This window comes from Pteronotus mesoamericanus, unplaced genomic scaffold (genome assembly GCF_021234165.1).
Source record: "Pteronotus mesoamericanus isolate MK-2021 breed Mesoamerican mustached bat unplaced genomic scaffold, CSHL_Meso_final contig_50, whole genome shotgun sequence".
Lineage (NCBI taxonomy): Eukaryota > Metazoa > Chordata > Mammalia > Chiroptera > Mormoopidae > Pteronotus > Pteronotus mesoamericanus.
Window position 1 is genome coordinate 28754624 of NW_026555186.1, and position 23646 is coordinate 28778269.

Sequence of the window (23646 nt, forward strand, 5' to 3'; positions counted from 1 at the left end):
AGTTCTGATACATGCTACAACATGGAAGAACCATTAGGACATTATAGTAAGTAAAATAAGCCAGTCACAAAAAGACAAATGCTATATGATTCCAATTACATGAGGTACCTAGAGTAGTCAAATTCAGTGAGAGAAAAATAGAATGATAGAGCAGGGAGTGTTTAATGTATATAGAGTTTCAGTTTTGTAGATGAAAGTGTTATGGAAATCAGTTACACAGCAATCTGAATGTACTTAACAGTGCTGAACTCTTTATGCTTAAAAATAGTTAAGATGGTAGGTTTTATGTGTATTTTACTATAATTAAAAATAAAAATTTTTAATGGGCAAATGATCCAAATAGAGATTTCTCTAAGGAAGATAGATAGGCATACCTTGTTTTGCTACACCTCACAGATGTCGCATTTTTTTACAAATTGAAGGCAAGACTCCACCAGCGAAAAGATTACAACTCACTTTATTGTAGTACTGCCTTTATTGCAAGTGGTCTGGAACTGAACCAAAATATCTCCGAGGTGTGCCTTAGTTATGACCAATAAGCACATGAAAAGATGCTCAACATCATTAATCACTGGAGAACATGAATCAAAACCACAGTGAGGTATCAACTTCACACCTGGGATGGCTAGAATAAAAAATTGGGTAATAACAAATGTTGGCAAGGATGTGGAATAATTGAAACTCTTATATACTGCTGGTGGAAATGTAAAATGGTACAGCCACTTTGGAAATCAGTTTAACAATTCCCAAACATTAAACATGGAATTACTATATGCAGCAATTCCACTTGTAGGTGTGGACTCAAGAAAAATGAAAACGTATGTTCACACAGAAACTTGTACATGAATGTTCATAACATTATTATTCACATAGCCAAGGAGTAGAAACAAATGGCAGTCAACAGATGAATGAATAAAGAATAATATAGCCATATAAGGGAATACTATTTATTTGGCAAAAAAGAGGAATGATGTACTGATTTATGCTACAAGATGAGTGAATCTTGAAATCATCATGCTCAGTGAAAGAAGCCAGTACAAAAGACCACAAATTGTATTACTCTATTCACACAAAGCACCCAGGATAGCTGTATCTACAGACAGACATTAGGTTAATGGTTCCCGGGAACTAGGAGAAAGAGGTAATGGAGAGTGACCACTAATGGGTACAGTTTCTTCTAGAGTGATGGAAATGTTCTGAAATTTGATAGTTGTGGTGGTTGCACAAGCTTTTAAATATACTAAAAATCATCACATCATACACTTTAAATGAGCAGATCTGATGGCATGTTAATTATCGTATTTTGCCATGTACAGTGTGCATTGTTTTGCCCAAATTTTTGAGGGAAAAATAAGGATGCAAATTTGACATGGGTGGTACTAATTCTGTATCTATATAAATATTTTTAATTCTTTTATTTGTGCTTATGCATTAAAAGCGTAACTCGAGGAAGCAATAAAAATATCTATATGCAAAATAATACCCTAGAATACGATAATTGGTTCTGTTGTACCAAATTTCTTGGACTTTTTTATCTGTTCTTGTGTTTTGTAAGTGTTTGTTACATAAAATTTCTTGTACCATAATATGTTCAAAAATAAACGCTAAAAGTCCTTTATAATACCAAAAGCAAGTATCTAAATATAAATAAATAAATAAATAAATAAATAAATAAATAAATAAAATAATTGAATTTAAAAATTAAAAATGTTTTTTCCTCAAAGTTCAGACCAAAAACATGGTACACATTATGCATGGCAAAATACAATATATCTAAATATAGCTTTTGGAAAAGCAGGTTTAAAAATGGAAAAGATGAATTTTATCATTATTATTCAAGAGTTTTGTAAGATAATGATGCAAAATAACTAAAATTATGTGTACTTCTTATTACCAGGGATATAAATCCCATACTTTGGAAACATGGTTTTAATTTAATTCTAAATGCAAATGAAAACAGATGTATTCTGCACAGATTTCCCCTCCAACGCTGCTGCAGCACCAAAGTTAAGAATGATTCCTCTAAGATCTGGCCAACACTCCAGCAGTGTTACTCATTTTTGATCTTTTGGGGGGATGGTGAAAGGGAAAACAGCTCTAGGTCTCAGCCAAGGAACCACGTGGGCATTTCTGCCACCCATACCCATGAAAGACCAGTGCCATTCAGATGAAAATAGCTAACAGTGGTGATTTTTTTTTAAATAGCCATAGTGTTTGATTACTGCATAATTTCTCTCTGAGGAGATATGGAAATGCCCTTCCAGTTGTCTGTACAGGTTAAGCAGCTTGACCTGTTTTAGCGTCTTCCTCCCAACTTTGACTTTTTCTGTAAAGGTGGAGGGGAGCACTGGGATTAGGTGGAAGGGGGCTGCCATTCGGTGGCTCTTGCAAGATCTTGCTGAAAGTGAGTTTACGAGCACCTTTCACAAAGCTACCATTTCTTGACAAAAAGTAGGCCTTTTCTTCTAAGATAAAATAAAAACTGTGTCTCTCTGTGTTCTCTAATTTTAATAAATGTCAGACTTGTCTTTAAGATTCAAAGAATATCAGAATAAATTTATCATGAAAACCTGGAAAGGGAACTATGTAAATATGGTATCAGTTGAGAATTTACTTTTGTCTTTGTGTGTGTGTTGCTTTCTATATAAAGCTCCTGTTGGAACACCAGGATGCAATTGCACCTGACAAAAATGACTTACTGAATGAACTGTTGGAATTGCTGGGAGAAGTACCTAATGTGGAATCTTTCCTAGGTAAGAGCTTATTCCTTCTACTTACACTCTGGCTTGTATTTAGTAGGTTGGTTGGTTGGTTGGTTGGCTTTCCTATCTTAGATCAAAAATCTTTTGGAATTTAATACCTAAACTTGTGTAAAGCATAAGTATACTATATTAAATATTCTATAATTCTTAGTGTCCTAGATTACAATAACACTTTGATGTTCTTGAAGGTAAGCTCTAGATACATCCAAAAAAGGATTTGTCAACCTATACCATAAAGAAAGAGTAAATTTATTAGAAATTTCTTGCTGTGTTCTCTAAGGAGTTTATTAAGTTCTTCCTTTTAGTAATCTTCATATTTTGAATATCTATGTCCCATGTTATTTTAACTTAAAATCAAAGGTTTTTAAAAGCCACTTTACGGGTATTGGAATGTGTTTTTACGAAAATCATGATCATCTCTCCACCCACTGAGCCTTTCTTTCCCATAGAACCTTTATCTTATATTGTTTATGTACCATCACAGTGAGTGAATTGGGAGAATAACAATGTTTTTTCCTACAGGGGAAGGAGCAGTTGACCCCAATGACCCTAACAAGGCAAACACACTAAATCAGCTCTCAAAGACTGAGATTTCCCTTGTCTTGACAAGCAAGTATGACCTAGAAGATGGTGAAGGTATAGATGGCCAAAGCCTCATGATAAAGTAAGTTTGGGGCTTAAAGTGCCGCCTCCCCCCACTTCACTTCCCTGCACCCCCCCCCCGCCCCCAATTATGCCTCTTAGACCATGCAATTTCAAATAAGGCTAAATCCCCAAATAATTCAGTTTTAAATGCCTGCCTATTGAAATACATTATGTTTACCCATCAAACAACTAACCAAACAAAGGACAATTCAGTCTTAATAATTTAAGAGGGAACTAAATATTATAATAGTGATTGTTATAATGTGATTTCTTTCCTTTAAAAAATAATTAAGTCAGTCTGAGAAAGTCTTTAGATAACCCAAGGGAAATATCTGTTTCAGAGTGGTCAAAAGATTAGTAAGGAAATACTTTGAACTAAATTTAATTTGTAGTATAAAATGCTAATGTAGAATGCACACATAATAAGATGTCATGCTATCATCTGATTTAGTGGCTTTCTTATTAAACTAAGCCTGGATACATTTATCAGCTTTGACTTTATTTATACCTTACTTCCCACCCCCAAAGAGTTCAAATGAAGCATTGACATTTTTAACTAATGGGGCATTTCTTCCATCAAGGACTCATGGATATTCCACACCCCTTCTTTGCACATAGAGAAAGAAAGAATGAAATCCATGATAATAACATAAATTCAGACATCACAAACCAAGAACACTTGCTCACCAACTGTAATTTTTAACAACTTACATAAGCAAAAGGATATGTATTTGCACATTAGAACAGTTGTGTATTGAGATGAAATGGATAATGGAAATAGGAAATAGAGACAAAAGGAGTAAGTGTGTCTTAAATAACACTTCACACATTACTTGCAAGCCTACATGTCCTGAGTTCTGAGGTTCCTTTTCTTTGTGATAACAACTTCTGTTCTGCCATTGACATGATTCAGACAGCATTCTTTTCCTGTTGACTTTTTTTCCAGATATTTAGAACATGGCCAAAAAAAAAAAACCCACAACAAAACAAAAACAGTCTACTATGTTGTAATATGCACTGCTTCCATTAGGCTTGCTTATTTTACCCTTAGATCATCTAAGGCTCTTTGTGCTCACATAGCAAGTATTAGAGCACCTGCTCTGTGTCCACGGCACTGGGCTTGATGCTGGGGATACAGCAGTAAGCGAGCCAGAACCAGTTCCTGCCTCCCAGGATTCCGAGGTCCAGTGTGGAGAGCTCAGCTCAACTGTAGGACAGAGAACAAGATGCAGGACTTGTACATAACCTTGGCCTCATAGAGTGGAGGGCAGTTCCTTTAGACCACCGATTGGTGAGTCCAAGTAAGTCTGCAGAGCGAGAACACAGGGCAGAGCAACAAGGGGAAATTGTGTGGTCTACTCCCTGGGTTGTTCCTCTGCACAAGTGCCAATTATAAAGCTAACTGGAAATACAGATTGTGTGGGAGTCTGACATGCAAATTAAATTAGGTCAAATATCCTATGATTTCATAAGTTTTGTGCTTAGAAGTAATGGGAAGACATTTTTTTCATAATTGGTTTTGTCTGTTATTCAAACATCATTTTCTAAATGTGGTCAACTCAAATGTCTGTGTTAATGAATGGAAATCACAATTTGGGTGGTCTAAAATATTAAATAGTTTAAATATCATATATATTTATGCTTATTTCTGAATGTGAGTTTCCATGGTTCTCCAAATTTTTAGAATTCACGTTAAAAGCAAAACCGGAAAAGTCAGGCACATGTGGCAGTGATGTGTCTTAGCCAAGGAAATGTGGGCATTGTCCTGCTTGCCCCAGCCATAAAGCGGTTTGCTCCCAGCTCCCCACTGTGTGCTGGAAACAAATAGTCTACCCTTGTAATCCCCATACTAAGTAGAGCCAGCCAGTGGTTTTACTTGAAGATTCTTTTGGCTACTTGGGGTTCCTTGCAATTCCATGTGAATTATAGAATCAACTTTTCCATTTATACAAAAAGGCTATTGGGCCAGTGTCTCAATAGCCTTGATAATTCAATGTTCTCATAGATCCCTGGGGTCTTTTTGAAGTATGTCCTTTGGGCATACTTCAAGATCCTGCTTTTGGCAGAGCCCCTCACTAAGTAGCCCAGTGATCAATGTGAATGACAACTTGAAATGAAGGTTGACCAAGTAGCCATCCATGAAAGTGGAATTTGGGTATTGCCCAAAAGAGTCAATCAAGTTAGCTCCAAATGTTAGGCAAGCCGTATTTCCAAATACATTATACTTTAGAATACATTTTAAAAGCTTGCTACTAATAGCTAATAATAAAATGTGTCATTGACAAGGAGCTTGAAGACCATCTAGTCTGAGTCTTTACCTTTGGGGTGAGGAGATTAAAGTTTAAAATTGGAAGATGCAAGTAGCTAGTTACTTACATGCTTTAAATTCTTATCATATAGCATTGATGTCCCATTAATATACACTTTGAAATGCTATTTATGGAGATGCCTTTTTTCCAAGCTAATAACCCAAATCCCTAACTCAAACATACAACATAGTGTTTGAGACTCATCATTAGAGAACCAAATTTAACTAAAACCTGATGATGCCTTTTAGAAATTACAATGAAATAGATAATCATGGAATGCAAAGTAGCTGGAACATGAATACACCTGGCTTTTCTCTATCAAAAAAACGATTCTGCTTCCTCATTAAACAGGTTGTATTTTTAACTTTTAGAAATGCTACCTTATGATTTATTACAAAATCACTAGTTTTCCAGCAATGAATGCCTCTTCTTCTTGGGGGTCTCTACAGTAGCAGAATTCGAGGCATTGTTAATCCATAAGCCTGTAAATCCAGTTCCATGCTAGTTTCACAATTCTTATTAATTAGATGAGGATGAAAATGGCAATGATAGCAAGTACCTATGTAGTACTTGTTATGTGCCAGGGACTGTCCTATAGATATACATAATAGCATATCTAATATAATAACATAATGACATTTATGCCATTTAATACTCTCAACAACTCCAGGAGGTAGATAGAGGTTATTATCTGTATTTTACCTCTGAAGAAACTAGGACCAGAACAGACAAAAACCCTTTTCTAGGTAGTGTGGCTAGTAAGTGGAGCATAGAATGAAACTCAGAAGATCTTGAATCTTCCAGGGCCTAAGCTCTTGATCACAAGGTTTTACAACTTCTGGAAGGCAAGGTCATTGCTCTTTGTACTCTTAGGAGTCTTAGAATAAATAATGAGAATGATAGCAGAGCAGTTATCGCATACCTAATGTTGGGGCATTTTTCCAGGCCAAAGAAAAGGAACGATTGATGGATGTGAGGGACGTAAAGGCACGTAACTGAAGTAGGAAGAAACATTTTATTTCTATGGCCCTTCTGTATGTTTATAGAATAGGGAGCCTCAGTTTGGGTGATTGCCATTTTGTCAGTACTGCCAACCATGGTAATATTAAAAGACTAAGTGGGGGGAAAGCCTTGTTGAGGAATCCTAGGAAAACCTGGGATCACAACCTCAATCTGTCACTTATTAGCCATAGGACTCAGAGCAAGTCGCCTATCAGTTTCCTCATCCATCAGACAGGCAAGAGGGGGTGGGGAAGAAGGGTTAGCAAATGAAGTCATGCATTAACACCTAATAAATTACAAAGCTATACAGTTGTAAATCTCATTATAACTTATGGTTCAACTTAAAATATGTGAACCTTATGGCCTTTATTAAGCCTCTTTTTCTACAAAAGTATGAATGTTTAAGTAGAAGGCAATATTTATGGTTTTTAATCATACTTAGCTGCCTGGGTGCTTAAGCTGTCATCTCTTAAGAATTTTTTCCATCACATGAGTCAGTTTAGGCATCCGTCATCCCAACTGGAAGCTTCCCTTGCTTTTGGTCCAAAGTGGCATGAGAACAAATAGCTAAAGTGATATTTGACGTAGTGTGATTAAAATGTGTAATCATGTTATTAGAATTATAAACAACTGGAAAGTATTCCTTCACTCCCACAAACACAAATTTCTTTTCACCCTTGGGTACACTGTAAGGCGAATGACGGGGGGAAGCTCAGGAATGCTACTGGTCAGAGCCTAATAACCGATGCCGCATGAGTGCAATGGCCAAACCAAAGGGGCCACACCAGTTTGCAAGCGCCATGGAGTCTCCTTTACAGATGGGGGGATTTAGCACAGCTATGACAAGCAAACTCCCTGGTGTATCTCTTTCCCTCTCTTTTCCCCCACTAATTCTTCCTCAGAGTTAGATACCCTCCCTATTCAGACGGGGCAGCAGAGTCCTTGGTTTTATCAGCCTGTCTTACATATTATTTGAAGTCCTGGGGCCAGTACTCTAATCAGTTGATTTATGCTGGTCAGACCATATCTAGAATATTGTGTTTGCTTTGGGGTAGGGAGGGGGAATGTCTTCAGGTCTGAAATGTGAGCAGAACTATGATCTCTCTTTAAATTCAATTATGAAGAGCTTAAGGAACTGGGGGAGGTTCACTTGGAAAAAAGAAAGATGGTGGAAGGGGGGATGGGGACAGAGCTCTGGCACCTCTCTGCAGGTTCCTGAGGGCGAAAGATGTGGAAAGGGAGTTCAGCTTGTTTCCTGTAACTCCAGAAAATAAGTGACCCTTGTTACCATTGAACCCCTTAGGACTTAGTCACCTCATTTGTAAAACCAGGGATTAGAATGTTTCCCAAAGGCGTCCCCTTAATGCTGATGTCCTATGACAAACCAGGTCTTTGAGTGGACATTGCCAGGTCGTAGGCCTCTGAGCACAAGCGTCCATTTAAGAGTGGAACGTTCCAGGGCTGCACTCGCCAAAAGAAATTTAATGTGAGCCATGGAAGTAATTTTAAATTTCCTAGAAGCTACATTTTAGAAAGAATCAGGTGAAACAAGTTCTATTTTACTAAACCCAGTATATCCAAAATGTTATTTCAATATGTAATCAGTGTAAATACACATTAAGATACAGTACATTCTTTTTTCATTTTGAGGCTTCAAAATCCAGTGTGTGTTTCACACTTACAGCACATCTCAATTTGGACCAGCCACGGTTCAAGGGCTCAGCTGCCACCTATGTGGCCAGCGACTGCCCTTTTGGGCAGCACAACCTTACTGATCACGTGAGTGCTTACTGCGTGTCCGACTCTAGCGAAAGGCTTTACATACATCTTTTCGTTCAATCCTTGCACCAATTCTCAGGGAGATTCCCATTATATAATTTTTTTTAAGTATAGGGATTCTGTAGTTTGCACAAGTGCACACAGCTAGAAAGCTACAGGAGCCCAAATGTGACCTCAGATCTGTCTGGTCCCGGTGTTCTCAACCATTAGGCATACTGCAGGGGGAAGCAGCGGTTCCCTGCCATGAAACGGGGCGGTTACTTCTATGTAAGATTTCTGGGGTAGAACTTTCGCAATGGATTCCACAGGCCTGACATCCAGTGAAAGAGACTGTATAGGTAGTTTATCTCCCAGCAACCCCCAAACAAATAAACACTCATTGTGGCTGGCAGGGCAGGCTCGAGTGACCCTAGTCATTTTGGTCATCAGATAGCTCCTCTAAAGAGATGAGCTAGGGGTTTCCTGGAAGCACATATCATTAGGAGTTCCTAGAATATTATTTTAAATAAACAGTCACTGTTTTCAGGCTTTTAAAACTATCCACAGCTTTTATTTTTAACTTGATGTTCCTGTTGAATACATTTATAATGACGATCGGAGGAAGGGGTCATATGGGAAGAAACGCTCGCTAAGCCACAGCAGCCTAGGGAACAGGGCCATCTCCCACATGGCTATAATCGCTGGGTGCCCACCTTTGACTCTTGGCAGAGTGTTTATCTGAGCATTTCCAGACAGCCCATACATTCCCATCAATAAAGGGTCATGGGCCAGGTGAAGTGGTTGTGATCATCTCCTCAAATAGACTGGCAATAAGTAAGAAGTGAGAAAAAATAATGTTTACAGATGGTTTATTGGATTTTATCCTATTTTCAAAAGTAACATTTTTGGGATTAACTCTGAGACTTTCCTCTGCCATTTGCAAGCAGTTGCCCTGATGCTTCAAAACGTTTTATTTTCCAGTTTCCATGCTGTGTGAACATTTCCTGCTATAGATGAGGAAGGAATCCATCATCTAGTGAGATCATGTAATGCCTTTGAAAGAACTGAGGTTAAATACAACAACAGGGCTGCAATACAAGTGAAACTTGAGACAGGGACTAGATCTGATTGTAACTTCAGGCAACTTCTGTTTGTTTCCTTTATTTGGAAGGAAAGCCATATCCAGTAATGTTGTTCCCACTTACGTAAAAGGGAGAAAACTTGACCATTTAGCTATTATGTAAAAATCTTTTTGAATAGTTACGAACCTGACCTTTAATTAGGAAGTGGTGGCTGATTACCATACAGAGCACATATGGAAAAATACATGTTTTTAGCACATTCAGAGGAGTCTTCCCCCTCTTTTTCCTGAGCAACCCTTCCATTCCCTACCACCTGAAGACAAGGACCCAAGCCAACCTGTATGTTCCTCCACCAGATCTGAGGTTCTTAAACGCCCATCTCCTAGCTGCTGTGTCGGCAGGCAGCCAAGGCCCCCGTAGCTGCCACTGGACGTGGGTTCGCACTGGCCTTCAAACTGTTTCAGAACTTTCTCAGAGCAGGAAAGTTACCACTTGGTCTGGCTCCTAAAGTCTTGTAATGTATTAAACAGGCTCAGAAGTTTAAATGTTTTTAAAGTCAGGAAAGGGGGATATTAGATATCATTCCTGCACCCTCTATAGCAGCAGGCCAAAGCAGTAGCTCTTTTTCCTCTGGCTCATTAAAAAGTAGTCTCAGTCTAAGAAGAAGGAAAAGTATTTAGATAAGGAATCTTATGGCCTCTTTGTGCCCATGTTACAGAATAATCCTACTACATCAGTAGTATTAAACCCAGGCTTCAATTATCAAGCATTCACAAACTTTCCGGAGCCTTTGAGCAGACGTCGTGAATTTCTGTGAGACTGTGTTATTTTAAGGGATTATCTTGGCAGCTTCATTTTTGTATGGGTTTGTGCACTCCCTCAGGAGAAGAAGATTTTTATACATTAGGACTGTGGTCTGAAAGTTTGCCTCTTCTTTCTCTGTTTTGTAAGGACCAAAAAACTGATAATCGATGTGATCCGGAACCAACCAGGAAGCACATTGACAGAAATCTTAGAGACACCAGCAACTACACAACAGGTGATTGGTCTTAGAGTATAAAATAATAAGTACTATGGATATGGGTTGCTTATTAGTCTCCATGCCAAATGTTTACTGTTATTGTGGAGCAACTCTACCTGACATGGTTTGGAAGTAAGGATCTTTCTCTATTACTCTGGCCACCTGAGTTCAGCTATGTATAAAATCCATATGGAGTATCACTAGGAATGAAAGAGAAAATGCAGCACTGAATTTAGGCTGAATGTCATTTGTCCTGGACTAGGAAGATAGTTCTAGGTCTTTCAAAGCTTCTGAATGTTCATCATAAATTTTATCAGTCAGCAAATGGGCAGATAAGTCAGTTAAGAGATAGTTCTGGTCAACAAGATGTAGAAAAATACCTTTCATATTTTATATTTGCTATTGAAGAAATGAAGAAGCATCTCACATTAAAACTGTTTTCCAAATGCTTCAGAAGCAAGTTTCTTGAGTCTGTTAGGTCAGAGCACCATTACTTGGTATAAGTAACTAAAGTTTCATAACAATCTTGCATTAAACTCTTTATCAGCATCTTTTAAAATGCATCATTGTTTAGTTTGTTCTGAATTAATTTCAGTGTTATTGCTTTAGTATCAATAATTGCCACTCCCGAAACAAAAGTTAACAAAATTATCTAATTAGTTACTTCTTAATGGATCTACATGTAATTTTCCTCATTCTGAATTAAATTGATTGCCCCAAAATCATTCTGTCACAACTTTTATTTTAAAAATATAAAATATTTTTAAATAAGTTATTTGATGTTTGTTAATGTATGGATATTTTTTTAACCATGTGGATACAATATCCCACTAATTTAATATGAGAATTTTAGTCCTTATAGATATTTCAGACTTCAAGATCAAGTATAACTCTGTACCTCCTAGCTGTGTTACCCTAGGCACTTAGGAATATTTCTGTGCCTCAGTTTCCTCAACTGTAAAATGGGAATAATAATAATAGTACCCAATTCACAGACAGGAATAAATGAGTTAATAAATGAGAGTGAAATAATATCTGGCACATATTAAGTGCTCAATAACATTGGCTGCTACTGACTATCGTTGTTTGCTGGTGACCTGGTAAATTGTTCCTGTGTTCATAACGTTGACCTGTCCATTGTGTTTAACATTTATATCCTCAGACTTCATCTATTGTGTCAATCAATTGTCTAGTACAATGAAATAGGAAGATCACTAGACCTTTTGTTACTGTTTTTTATTAAACAAATTACATTCATTCATTTAGTGATCATTTATTTGGGACCTTACCACATGCTAGAGTATTTTTATCCCTTATGGTTCAAAGAAACTCTGCAGGCTTTTCAGAGATGGTAGTTTGAGAATAATTCTCTTATCAGAGCAAAAGTCTCTGACTGCCTTTTCAGCTTAAGAATCTCCATAAATATGGCTGATGTATGAGAGTTCAGTTGAGTTCAGGGTATTCAGGGTTCTCATAGCCACATTTTAATGGATAATCTAAAGTTTTAATTTTTTCACCTGGACTATCCAGGAACTGAAACCCTTGCATCCAGGGAATTACAAATATCAGTTATGCAGTGTACTATGTCCCTTGCTAAGGTGATCTGTCACCTTAGCTATTAGAATTTGCCCCCAAAAGGCCTGCCGCCACTGCTGTGTTTCTCAAGATGATGAAGTAATTCCTTCCCAAAGACCTACTTCAAAATACATGAAGAACACATTCTGGTCTTTGGACTTTGGTTTGAGGACTTCTTTCATTTTTTACATTAACTTGCTTTGTGCAGGTTCTAAGTCTAATGCTATTAGGGGATCAAAGAAAAAGCAACATCTTGATATTCCTTTTTCAGGAAATGGATCATGCCACAGACATGGTGAGCCGTGCAATTAAAGATTCCAAGACTCCAGAAGAAATGAAGGATAGCCAGTCTATGGTTGAAGATTCACAGCTGCCCCTTGAGCAGAAGAAGAGGAAAATCCAGAGGAATCTTCGGACGTTGGAACAGATGGGACACGTGTCATCCAAAAATAGATACCAAGACATTCTCAATGAGATTGCCAAGGTTTTTGGAGATAATATTCTTTCTTTACTTAGGGGACATTTGCTATTCATTGGTCACATTCTGGGCTATTTGTGAGGTGACACGAGGCATTCATACCTGTATATGCCATGGTCAATATTACGGATTGTTAAAGGTTTCAAAGCAATTGATGACTCTTAATAGAGAATGATCACAATTCCCCCAAGTCATTGTGAGAGCTGACACACACCAGAAATAAATGATAAGGAAATGTAGCACTCAAATTTTGTCTATACCTTTAAGAAATACCTACTGGTTTTCAAAATGGCACTTTCAGACGAGTTCTTTCTTGAGTTGTTAGTTGTCATGTTGCCCAGTTGCTGTTAGGACCTGCCGCTGAGATGGTATCTCTAAGTCACTGATAATTTGCCCCTAAATGCAGTTCTGACTTAAATGTTAGTTTCTGTTTTCTCATCCCATATTTTTACAGTGGAGACACTTTCTGAGAAAAAGCTCTCAAATTAGTGCAAGGAAATATCACAGGAACTGGCTGAGATCTGTTTGCCAAGGATAAGGAAATACTTGGTGCCAAAGGCTATTTGGGTTCAAAGGACATTTCACTCTTTTTATCCAAACACAGCAGTTAAAATGGGTATGGAAGTTAAGGGCAGTTAAGTAATCAGAAAAAAATTAATTCTCATACCCCTTGGAAGGAAATGCACTCAGCTTCATGCTTCCATGTTAAGTCCTGGTCAGTTCTAGGATTAGGCCTATTCCTCTTAGCCTGAATGAATCAAGGGAAGTAGCATTTCTTTCTATAGTTCTGAGGTGGGAAATATCTCTCTCAGGGAGTGTGTAATAGAAAAAGTAATACTTTTGCCTTAAAAAAAAAATAAGAAAACAAGAGAGCTATCACGAAGGCAGGCACCAAAAGATTCTATTTAGTGAAGAATTTTTACATAAGAGTCTGTCTGTCCGTCTGTCTTTGGATTTCTGGGGGAATGTTTTTAATTTGTCCACAACAGAAAAATAACATTAAACAGACACCATTTTCTTAAGTGAAACATTTTCATTATTTATCAACTGGAATAACAAAAAAACTTATAGCTATAAGTTTCAATGTAGCATAGCTTTTGTATGCTATAAGCAGTTTGGACAACTTTATGTTCTAGGAACTCTATTTAAATCCAAGTTAACAGTTAAATAGTTATCAATGTTAAATACTTTCATTCTTGAGTGCCCAGTTGTTTTTGTAAATCTTGAGAATAGCTCCCAAATTTAAAAAAGTATTAATTTTTACTTCTAAAATGAATGCAATGATTAAATGTAAATGTTTTCAGTGTGTTCTTCAAAATGAAATGTTTGAAATATCCTGAAGAAATTGCTTGCCTCCTGCTAAAGTCTTCCTTGTGCCCTTTTTAAAACACTATTTTTTTCCTTAAATTAATTGTATGGTTATTCTAATTTTGCTTCTTTGCTTTTCCCTCAAAAAAATAAATCTTAGCCACCATTTTAAAGTGAAATATGGGCACTAGCCAGTTTTGAAGTAAAAAGGGAAGGGTGTGAGAAATTAAAATAAGGGGACTGAGGTAAACAGCAAGTTAACAGTGACAAATAGTGATTTAATCCTTGATATTCTTCTTGTCTCAGATTGGTAAGATTGTAAAGCACATGTATGCTTAAATCTCATATCATAGCCTTTACTTGTTGTTTTAGGATATTCGAAATCAAAGAATCTATCGTAAGCTTCGGAAAGCTGAGTTGGCCAAACTGCAGCAGACCTTGAAAGCACTTAACAAGAAGGCCGCGTTCTATGAAGAGCAAATTAATTACTATGACACCTACATAAAGACTTGCTTAGACAACTTAAAAATAAAGTAAGTTGAAGTCATATATTCATATGCAATGTCATGGTTTATATGGGATGTCAATTCATGTACAACCCTGGGCCGTTGGTTTGGGTTTGGAAGTCACTTTTTGCTTTATTTTGTAATCAAAAACTAGAATCTCAATGTTATGATTTGCCTCTGCGAACTAAGAAGTCAGGACTGAATTTAGAAATTGTGTAATTCCCCATCAGCATAATTTCATACTTGAAATTAAAGTAGCTTAGCTTTAACACTTGGTGTAGAACTTTCAATATTCCTTTTGTCTATTTTAGTCAAAGGTGTCTTTTCAGCACTATCAGTAAAAAAAAAGGCTACTCTCATTTTTTGGAATGTTTATAGTATTAGATGATGCCAGATATTTGCTAATTGCTTAGTGGTTTTAAAAGAGCATTATTGACAGAAAAGACAAAATTTGGCAGTTCTCTATTATGCGTTAGCATACATATTAGATTTTCCACATGCAATTCAGCCACTTTTAATGAGTGTTATTTGCTTATAATTATTCTTATCACTAGACTCAGGTCAATACTACTCAAATTTTAATTACCCTTTTAAATATATAATACAATATTTTTATGTAATGCTGTTGTCAGCTTGACAGTAGGAAATGGTGCTGTATGGAAAAATCAATTGCATTAACCTTAGAAGATTTGATTAAGGGAAATAACCAAGTTTAAACCACATTTGTGTGCGCCCCACTAGTTCTGAGTTTTAATTCCTGGACCTGTGGCCTGTAAATTACATTTGCTCTGTTCCAGGGAGGAAAAAATTAATTAAGCTAATGTAGTCAGCAGAAATATTAGAGGTTTTAAAAATGTTAGAGGTTTTCTTTACATATTTATTGCAGAATATTTCAGACTTCAGTTTGAATTACAGACTAAATGACTTGCAGGCATTTTCCAGGCTCTGCAGTCAGGTGAGCTGGATTTGGGCTCTGATCCTCTCTCACATTGTGTGATCTTTGAACTTCTCTGGAGCCCCGGTTGTCTCATCCTTCAGGTGAGATGAGGAGTGCTGGCCTCACGGGTCCTGTTAGGAAAGCTGAATGACATAACATATAAGAAAGGAATTTTATTCCAAAGCACTACAGCAATGTTAATTTTGTAAATGCGAGGCAGTATGTATAAAGCCCTTGGAACAGGGCTGGCCGTGCACTATTTGTTACACAAATCCCAGCAGTCCAAGTGATACCTTTACACAGGAGTGCACAGTTGGTGTTATTGCACCAAAGCTGCTTGCAGAATGACTTAATGTGGCTACTTATGTCAATATGCCTGAAAAAGTAGCCTGCAAGTTTAATGAAAAATACTAGTCTGTAGTTCAAACTTCAGTCACTTTGAAAATAGCTTTCCCTTAAGGCGGTTCACAGTGAGGTTTTACTGCCAGGGGAAGACTGTCACCTACTACCACAAAGGAGAAAGTTGCACATTCGGCGCCACAGGGCGCAGGTCTGAACAGTGGCGTACACCCTGCGTGGCTGTTGCACTGCCAGAAACAGCCGAGTTTGCCGTCATGATGACAGATGGTTTGTTCTTATTTTCCTAGAAATTCTCGGAGATCAATTAAAATGGATGGAAAAGGAGAACTGAAGGGGGCGAAGAGAGCAAAGCCCGTGAAGTACACGGCTGCGAAGCTGCATGAGAAGGGAGTGCTGCTGGGCATAGACGATCTGCAGACAAACCAGTGAGTGTGACCGGGAGTCGGCACAGAACACACATCCTCTCTTTGCCCCTATAAAATCTGACTCACGTTTCTTTGGCTTCCTGTGGCCTTTGAAGAGAGCTTCATTTGATAAGGCTTACCCTTGATTACAGATGATGGGGAAAATGTGTGTTGTCATCGCTAGATGTCCCATCAGGCCTTGTGCACCTGGTGCTGTGTGTTGTGTGAAGGGCTGATCAAAAGATTGTTTCCCATGGCCTGTCCAGTGCATCTGGATTTGGCAGCCCCACTGTTCCCTCTGAAAGAACTGAATCACAGCAGTGAGAATAAAGGCTGCCTTTTGATCTTGATAGATGAAATTATTTACAATTGAAAAATAGTACCTTCCTAGTTTCGAAGCTACGGACTGTGCTCCAGGGCCTGGGTCTGAGCCACTAACAGCCATGTGCAGCTAAGGTGGAGGAGAAAAATCCTCTGCAGCCCCACATCAGGTGCCATCAGCAAATGAACACCAGGAAAGCAACAAATGAACAAACAAGACAAACCAAAACTCATAGACACAGACAACAGTATGGTGGTTACTGGAGGGGAAGGCGGGTAAGGGGAGGTAGTAAAGGGTAAAGTGGGTAAAACATACAGTGATGGAAGATTTGACTTCAGGTGGTGGGCACACAATGCAATATATAGATGATGCATCATAGAATTGTACACTTAAAACCTACATAATTGTATTAACCAATGTCACCCCAATAAACTTAATTTAAAAATAAGAAAATACGGGGGCCATGAGCTCATGCCCATCACTCCCTTGTCCCGGGTCCGGGGGAAGCCAGATCCACTACTCCCCTCGAACCCCTCCCACCTTCCTTCAGAGCCTGGCTGCTAGCCCATTTCTCCCATCAAACCATCTGACTACACCGACTCAGAGAAAATGCTTCTTCCTCTTTTCAGTTCCTATAAAGCCTACCATCTGAAATACTTAACCAGCCAGTCGGTGGTATAAGTCAATATTTAATTCTCACATTCTATGAATCTCATGTTTTTCCAACTATATTTTATGCTCTTTAAGAGCAAGGACTATACTCTGCATTTCTTCTGTAATAAAGCACCTACTTCAGTGCTCTATGAGTTCCAGGGCTCAACAAGAGCCATCAAACATCGTTTTAGTGAGCAGGTGAGGGAAAGGATGGGAGGCTTTGGAGACTTTCCTTAGGGTTATACGTTCACTAAGAATGGTAACAAGATTCCATTCACTTGTTTCAGCTTAAAGCATATATTTGTAGTTCCACCTGAGTGAATGTCCCTTTCTTCATAGGTTTAAAAATGTTACATTTGATATCGTATCTACTGAAGATGTAGGCATCTTTGATGTCAAATCCAAATTCCTGGGTGTGGATATGGAAAAGGTGCAGCTCAATATTCAGGTAAGCCGGGCTTTCTGCGAGCGGCGGGGCTGTTACAGTGCGGGCATCCGCGGCTCGGGACGACCATGCGGTTCTCCAGAGGAGGCCAGTGTGAGACTTACTTGCCAATAGTAGCTTTTGATGCATTGATTACTTTTTAAAAGCTATGATTTTTCAAATTATTGTAACTTAAAATGCTTTTAGAAGGTAAACCCATAGCAGTTAGTTTTTCCTAGCCATGTTTCCATTTTGAAGCTTAGAGAAAAGGACAATATGAAAGTATTCACAGCGATTAAGTAGGGGCTGGAAAGTTTCCTTTTACTAGGAAATTGCATTTCTTTCTAAGACTGTATATCCCAGGATGGAAGCTTCCCCCATTACATTTTCCTCCCTTCTCCTTCCTGGAGTTGTTTTTGACATGTTTCTTAAATCTATTTATTAAATGTTTGGGATCATATGAATGGAAGACATTGTGCAAAACAGTGACTGTAAGTAGAAAAATGGTGTTTGCAGTCTGAATTGTTGCTGTTTTCTCATAAGAACTACATTTATTCCAAATGTACTTGAACAGAAACTGAGAAACCTAGTTTATGTGTCCAAAAAAAGAAAGTTAAGGGAGGGTACAACCAAACGTTTAAGTTCATCTACTCCCAACATTAATCCTTAGCACAGGATCAATTTGGAGAAGTAACTAAGTTTTTTCTTTTCTGTATAAGCGTTTTTAAACGGCAATAACCTGGGTCCCAAACTACTTGTAAATGGCTTTTAGGTATTCTGCACGGATCACCTTGGAAAGTCACTTGGCGTGACCTCAGTTCCAGCCTCACTTCCCACTCAGCCCTTCATGAGGGCCCTGAAATTACCCCCCCTCCTGGGAGCAGATACCGGAGCTCTTCTGTTCTCTCTAGCCTTTCTTGTAGCTTAAAATGAACAATGGGAGCTAAATGGGCATGATAAAAAAAAAAAAAAAAAAAAAAAAACATTGACATAGTGGAATAAATTAGAATATAGAGAGAAAAAAGATTTTATGTAATTATGAACAGTATATTTATACGGTATTGTTTTCTAACGTAATTTTAACAGCTCTAACTGCACCCATCTGTCAATGAAACTAAAAGTCTTGAGTTCCTCTGTGTAACGCTTTGACAAATATAGGAAGAGAAAAGAATGTGCTTGTGGTGAGACACCTTGGTTAGTGATTCTTCTCCAGAGGTGGCAGATAAAGCATGTGACTGGTAGGAAGGAAATAACCCAACACCAACCAATATCAACGGGACAGACTGCCAAGTGACCAGGAGACACCTATTTAGAGAAGCCTCAGAAATTCCATGTGACTTCCTCTGAACACTGGTGCAAATACCAAGCTTCACTTGCTCCTTTGTTAAGGATTTGGTATACAGTAGGATTAGCTATTCATACCATTCATTTATGCTCATAATCGATTGTGAAATGCTACCCTTTAAGCTGTCTGTTGATGGCTAATAAGCCCCAGATTTTTACAGTCATTACTATATCATCAAGACCAGCTATAAGATATGCAGGCCTCAATGGAAATAGAAAATGCAGAGCCCCTTATTTAAAATTATCAAGAATTTCAAGATGACAACAGCAGAGTATTAAACTAAATAGAAGGCCCTTCCGATGATGAGGCCCTGCACAGGTTGAAAGCCCAAGGAGCTGGCCCTGCGTATAATCACTGTCAGACATGAAATCAGACTTCTATTTATACACGCGGCTTTCAGACAATTACGTTATCAAGTGAGTTACCAAAGAGAAACGTGATGGCCAGGTCTTTAGTGTGAGTCAAGGACTAGAAACAGGACAGAAGTTTCTAAGAGGTCTAAGGAAGATGCCTTCGAGCATTGTGTCTAGGTTTTCTTCCTTCCACTTTTCCCTTAGTCCCTAAAGATTACACATCCTAATGATAGCCAATAGCTATAGGCCATGTGCATAACGGGGGTGTGACATGCGCAGAGATGTTCTGCTTATCCCAATAACGGCCTGTGCTCATTGGGGGCTGCAGGGCCGGCACTCTCCCCTGCCCAGTTGAAGAACTGGGGTTCAGAGAGCTGGTTATGGAGGAGACAGCTGGAGTCCACACTCTCCACTGCTCTGCTCCACTACCCCTCTCACGGGTTCCAGCGAATCCTGACAAGACAAGGGTGGCTTCCAATGGGTTTGCAGACACCTTGCTCTCATATGCCCACTAATATTCCCATGAGGGTAACAGTGTTATCCTCAATTTACACTCAAGGAAACAGAACTTCAGAGAAGTTAAGTGATACTGCAAAAATTACAAGAGAGCAAATGATGGAGCTAAGACTAAAATCTGGTCTTCCAATCACCAGTGTGACTATATTGGATTGGCCAAAAAGTTTGTTGCATTTTTTCCATACCATGGCTCTAGCAGGGCTGTATTGTGACCGCTGTCATATCAACATGGCATTTTTAAAAAACTTGACAAAAGTGGTGAATCTTTGTGCAGCCATTTTAATATTGAAGATGGGAGAAAATACACAACATTTTCAGTGTATTATACTTTTTTATTTCAAGAAAGGTAAAAACGCAACTGGAATGCAAAAAAAATATTTGTTCAGTATATTCGATCAGCTATAACTGATCGAATGTGTCAGAAGTGGTTTGCCCAGTTTCTTGTACTATTGACATTTGGGCCAAATAATTCTTTGCTGTGGGGCTGTCTTATGCATTGGAAGATGTTTAGCAGCACCCCTGGCCTCTACCCACTAGAAGCCCATAGCGGGAGACAGCCGACATACTCAAATATCCAAATCAATGAAGTTAGTGGTGAAAATAAAACATGTATCTTTTATTTTACAAAAAACAAAAACAAAACTAAACAGACTTTTTGGCCAACTCAGTATTTTATCTGCTCCCCACCCTGGGGTCCCAGCTAATTCCCCTGCATACACCATTCTTTCTCAGCTATATTGGTTTCTTTTCCAAGAGACTTGGATTAACAGACATTGCCTTTCCCAAAGGAATAGTGAATCTCTATTACACTTTCATAGGCAAAAGCATTCTTGATGAAAGAACTTCAATTCCCCATGGAGTGTCTTCTGTCCCAGAAGTGTATCTAAATAATGTAAGGGTTTGGTTGAGTGCAGCTGGAGGTAATTGAGGAAGTAGAGAAAGAAGCTAGCAAGAGCAAAGTTCTCAAAAATGGCTCCAATTTCTGCAGGTAGCCTTGCTTAATATAGACATAAGGCATTATCATTAAGAAAACCAAGGAGTTTCCAGAGCTATAAACAAGAAAATGAGACCTTGGTGTTAGTCTAGGGCAGTTCAGGAATATCGTCTATTTGGGAAAGGTCTCCTGTCCTGTGTTATTGTGAAATGGTACTGCTTAGTCTCATGCATATGGCTGGTGTGACCCAGTTAGTGAATTTTCGCAGTTGAGTTTATCTTCTTTGTTATAGGATGGCAATGAAACCCAGAATGGTAGACTGACTAGGGAATGAAGGCTTGTTCTCAATATAGGAACAGAACTGGTTGCTTTGTACAGTGGTTCTCCCAATTTCAGTCCCACAGCTTCATCAGTAAATAGCATGATCACTTCACCCCAATTGTACATATGTATTTATAAAGTATACATGCTCCTATCACTATACTCAAAATATACTTTATAAAATATAAGCAAAATTTAACTGTTTAAAAAGTGAGGAAAAAATTAAAATAAATAGTTCTAACATATTTTTTACTCCCCATTGAATTGTCTTGTTCACTTCACGCTAGAAAACACTGTTGTTCTAAAGGATATACCCTATCTTGCTGGAACATTTGTTTTGAATTTTTAATTCAAAGTTAAAATTATAATTCTATATCTGAATTAATCATCATGGTTTTCTTTCAGTGGTCTTTATCAACTCTAAAAATCTCTTTGATTCTCAAAGCATGGAACCCAGGTTAACAATATTATCATCATTTAGGCTCTTGTTAAAATGCAAATTTGGGAGCCCAACCCCAGCGCTATAAAACCAGAAATTTCTGGGTATGGAGCCCAGCAATCTTGTTTTAACCAGCCTGTATGTTTAACCAGGTGATTCTGAGGCACATTCAAGTATAGGGACCCCCACCTAGGTCATCAGGTCACACTTGAATCTAATTTTTGTCAACAAATTTTTCTGGAATGTTTTTTAAATGAGCTAAATGTCACATTTGAGATTTAATGATGTTCCTTACACTTTCAGGATTTACTTGAGATGCAGTATGAAGGAATAGCTGTAATGAAAATGTTCGACAAGGTTAAAGTAAATGTAAATCTTCTCATATACCTGCTAAACAAGAAATTCTATGGAAAGTGAAGTGCCTGCAGAAATTTCGTGGATTCTGTAACAACTGGATCGGGGAATGAATCCGTTTCGTATTTTTGTTTTTAAACATGATTGAAATCACTGCTTATAAACGTGTGATTTTTTTTTTTTTTAAAAAAGACCAAAACTGTTCCGAAGAATGTACCCATTGTGCCTTTTTGATAATTTGATATTATAATAGAATGAGACACAAAATGAACTAATGTAAACACTTCCACACTGTACTGTGGAATAGGTACTTTGATTTAAAATTTTGAACATTCTGTGATTTGTTTTAAAGTAGGGAGAAAATGAATTTAGCTGACTAGGGACAAATATGTAAACCTATTTTCCTATGAAAAAATGTTTTAATTGTCCCATTTGCATAATGTAATTCTTCATAGATTTTTTTTTAATCTGTGGAGAAATGAAAACCTAATTATTTGAATTATTTAGACAGACACTTAGTCCTAAGCCCTGTCTTCTGGGGGTTATCAATTTTAAAGAGAACTTTTGTGCAATTTAAAATGAAGTTTTTATAAGTAATTGAAAGTGACAATACAATAACACTTTCTGTATAAAAGTATATATTTTATGTGATTTATTCCTACTAAACGAAGTGCACTAGTGCCTCATGGTAAAGACTCTTGTACCCAGAGCCTTTAAGTGACTACAGAACAACGTGAATAGTGATTTTAGGCCCCCACCTCCACCCCTCTCAATTTATTTGAATTGTGCCTCTCAATTTTTGTAATGCAATAAAATCAGTATCTAGATGGTTTTTAAATGTATTCTTTGAAAATTGTATCATGTAAAATAAATGTTACTGAATTGCATTAATTTGGCTTTTTAGTTGTCTCGTAAATCCAAACCATTTAATAGAGAAGGTTACCAGTGGGGGCTTATCAGGGGAAGAAATAATACACCAGTTGGGTACAGAGGAAGCTGCTGTGACCAAGATATTCGAAGCCCTAGGATCAAAACAGATAGAAGCTTTTCTCAAATTCGGTAGCTCCAAGGCAAGTGAGCAGGCGCACGAGGTTATCCAGGGATCCAGCTCTGTCCTTGTCACTGATTCCTGGCCAGCAGGAGGAGGGAAAGAAGTCCAAGGCAAGAGTTTTAAGTTACACATGTCACTTGTGCTTACATCCCATTGATCAAACAAAACAGTCATGTGGCCACAGCTAGCTTCAAGAGAGCCTGAGAGATACTGTCCCAAACTAGGAAGCTATGTCCCCAGTTAAAGCCTGGGGTAGAGAGGACAGTGGTTCTACTGTTAAAAGGAAGGGAGAGTGATTCCACAGCTTAGCAGTCTCCACCGCAGAAGTCATTCAGGCCCTCAGGCTGGAACCCCGCTGATGCTTCATATTCTGTTCATTTATTCAACAGCCTTTCTCTTCCACTGGCATTATTACCACAGATTGAGAAGGTGAGTTAGCTTTTGCACATTTGGCACAAATGTAAGGCCTATAGAATTTGGAAAATCAAACTTTAAAAAGTAGAATCTGTGGCTTTCGTGATTGTTTTAGGCTATACGTACTTTTGACAAAGAGGTAAAGGGCCTCGAAACAATGCTCATTGTCTCAACAATTTGCGGATGTAGTTGGTGGTTGCTGTTGCTGTTGTTGTTGTTTTTGTTGTGATAACCTTAATACAGACTTCTATAAAAGGAACCAAACCGTTAAGTTTCGCCTTGACAATAAACCTCCCTTTCCCCCACAGCCAGCATTAGGTGAGAATCAGGAGCCAGGGGCAGTAGGAGGTGGGCGAAACTTCCTTCTTCATG

General features: G+C 38.1%; 1 protein-coding gene across 1 annotated transcript in view; it reads left to right on the forward strand.

The window, feature by feature from the left end:
• The window catches only part of IQGAP2 (IQ motif containing GTPase activating protein 2), a 265815-nt gene extending 243119 nt beyond the window's left edge, over positions 1-22696 (forward strand). Inside the window, exons 29-36 of the mRNA XM_054578505.1 lie at positions 2651-2753; positions 3285-3426; positions 10510-10597; positions 12426-12638; positions 14313-14473; positions 16031-16168; positions 17463-17571; positions 21759-22696. Of these exons, the coding sequence (XP_054434480.1) occupies positions 2651-2753; positions 3285-3426; positions 10510-10597; positions 12426-12638; positions 14313-14473; positions 16031-16168; positions 17463-17571; positions 21759-21872 (1068 nt within the window). The 3' untranslated portion in view covers positions 21873-22696. The remainder of the gene's footprint in view (positions 1-2650; positions 2754-3284; positions 3427-10509; positions 10598-12425; positions 12639-14312; positions 14474-16030; positions 16169-17462; positions 17572-21758) is intronic.
• Positions 22697-23646: the final 950 nt, after the last annotated feature.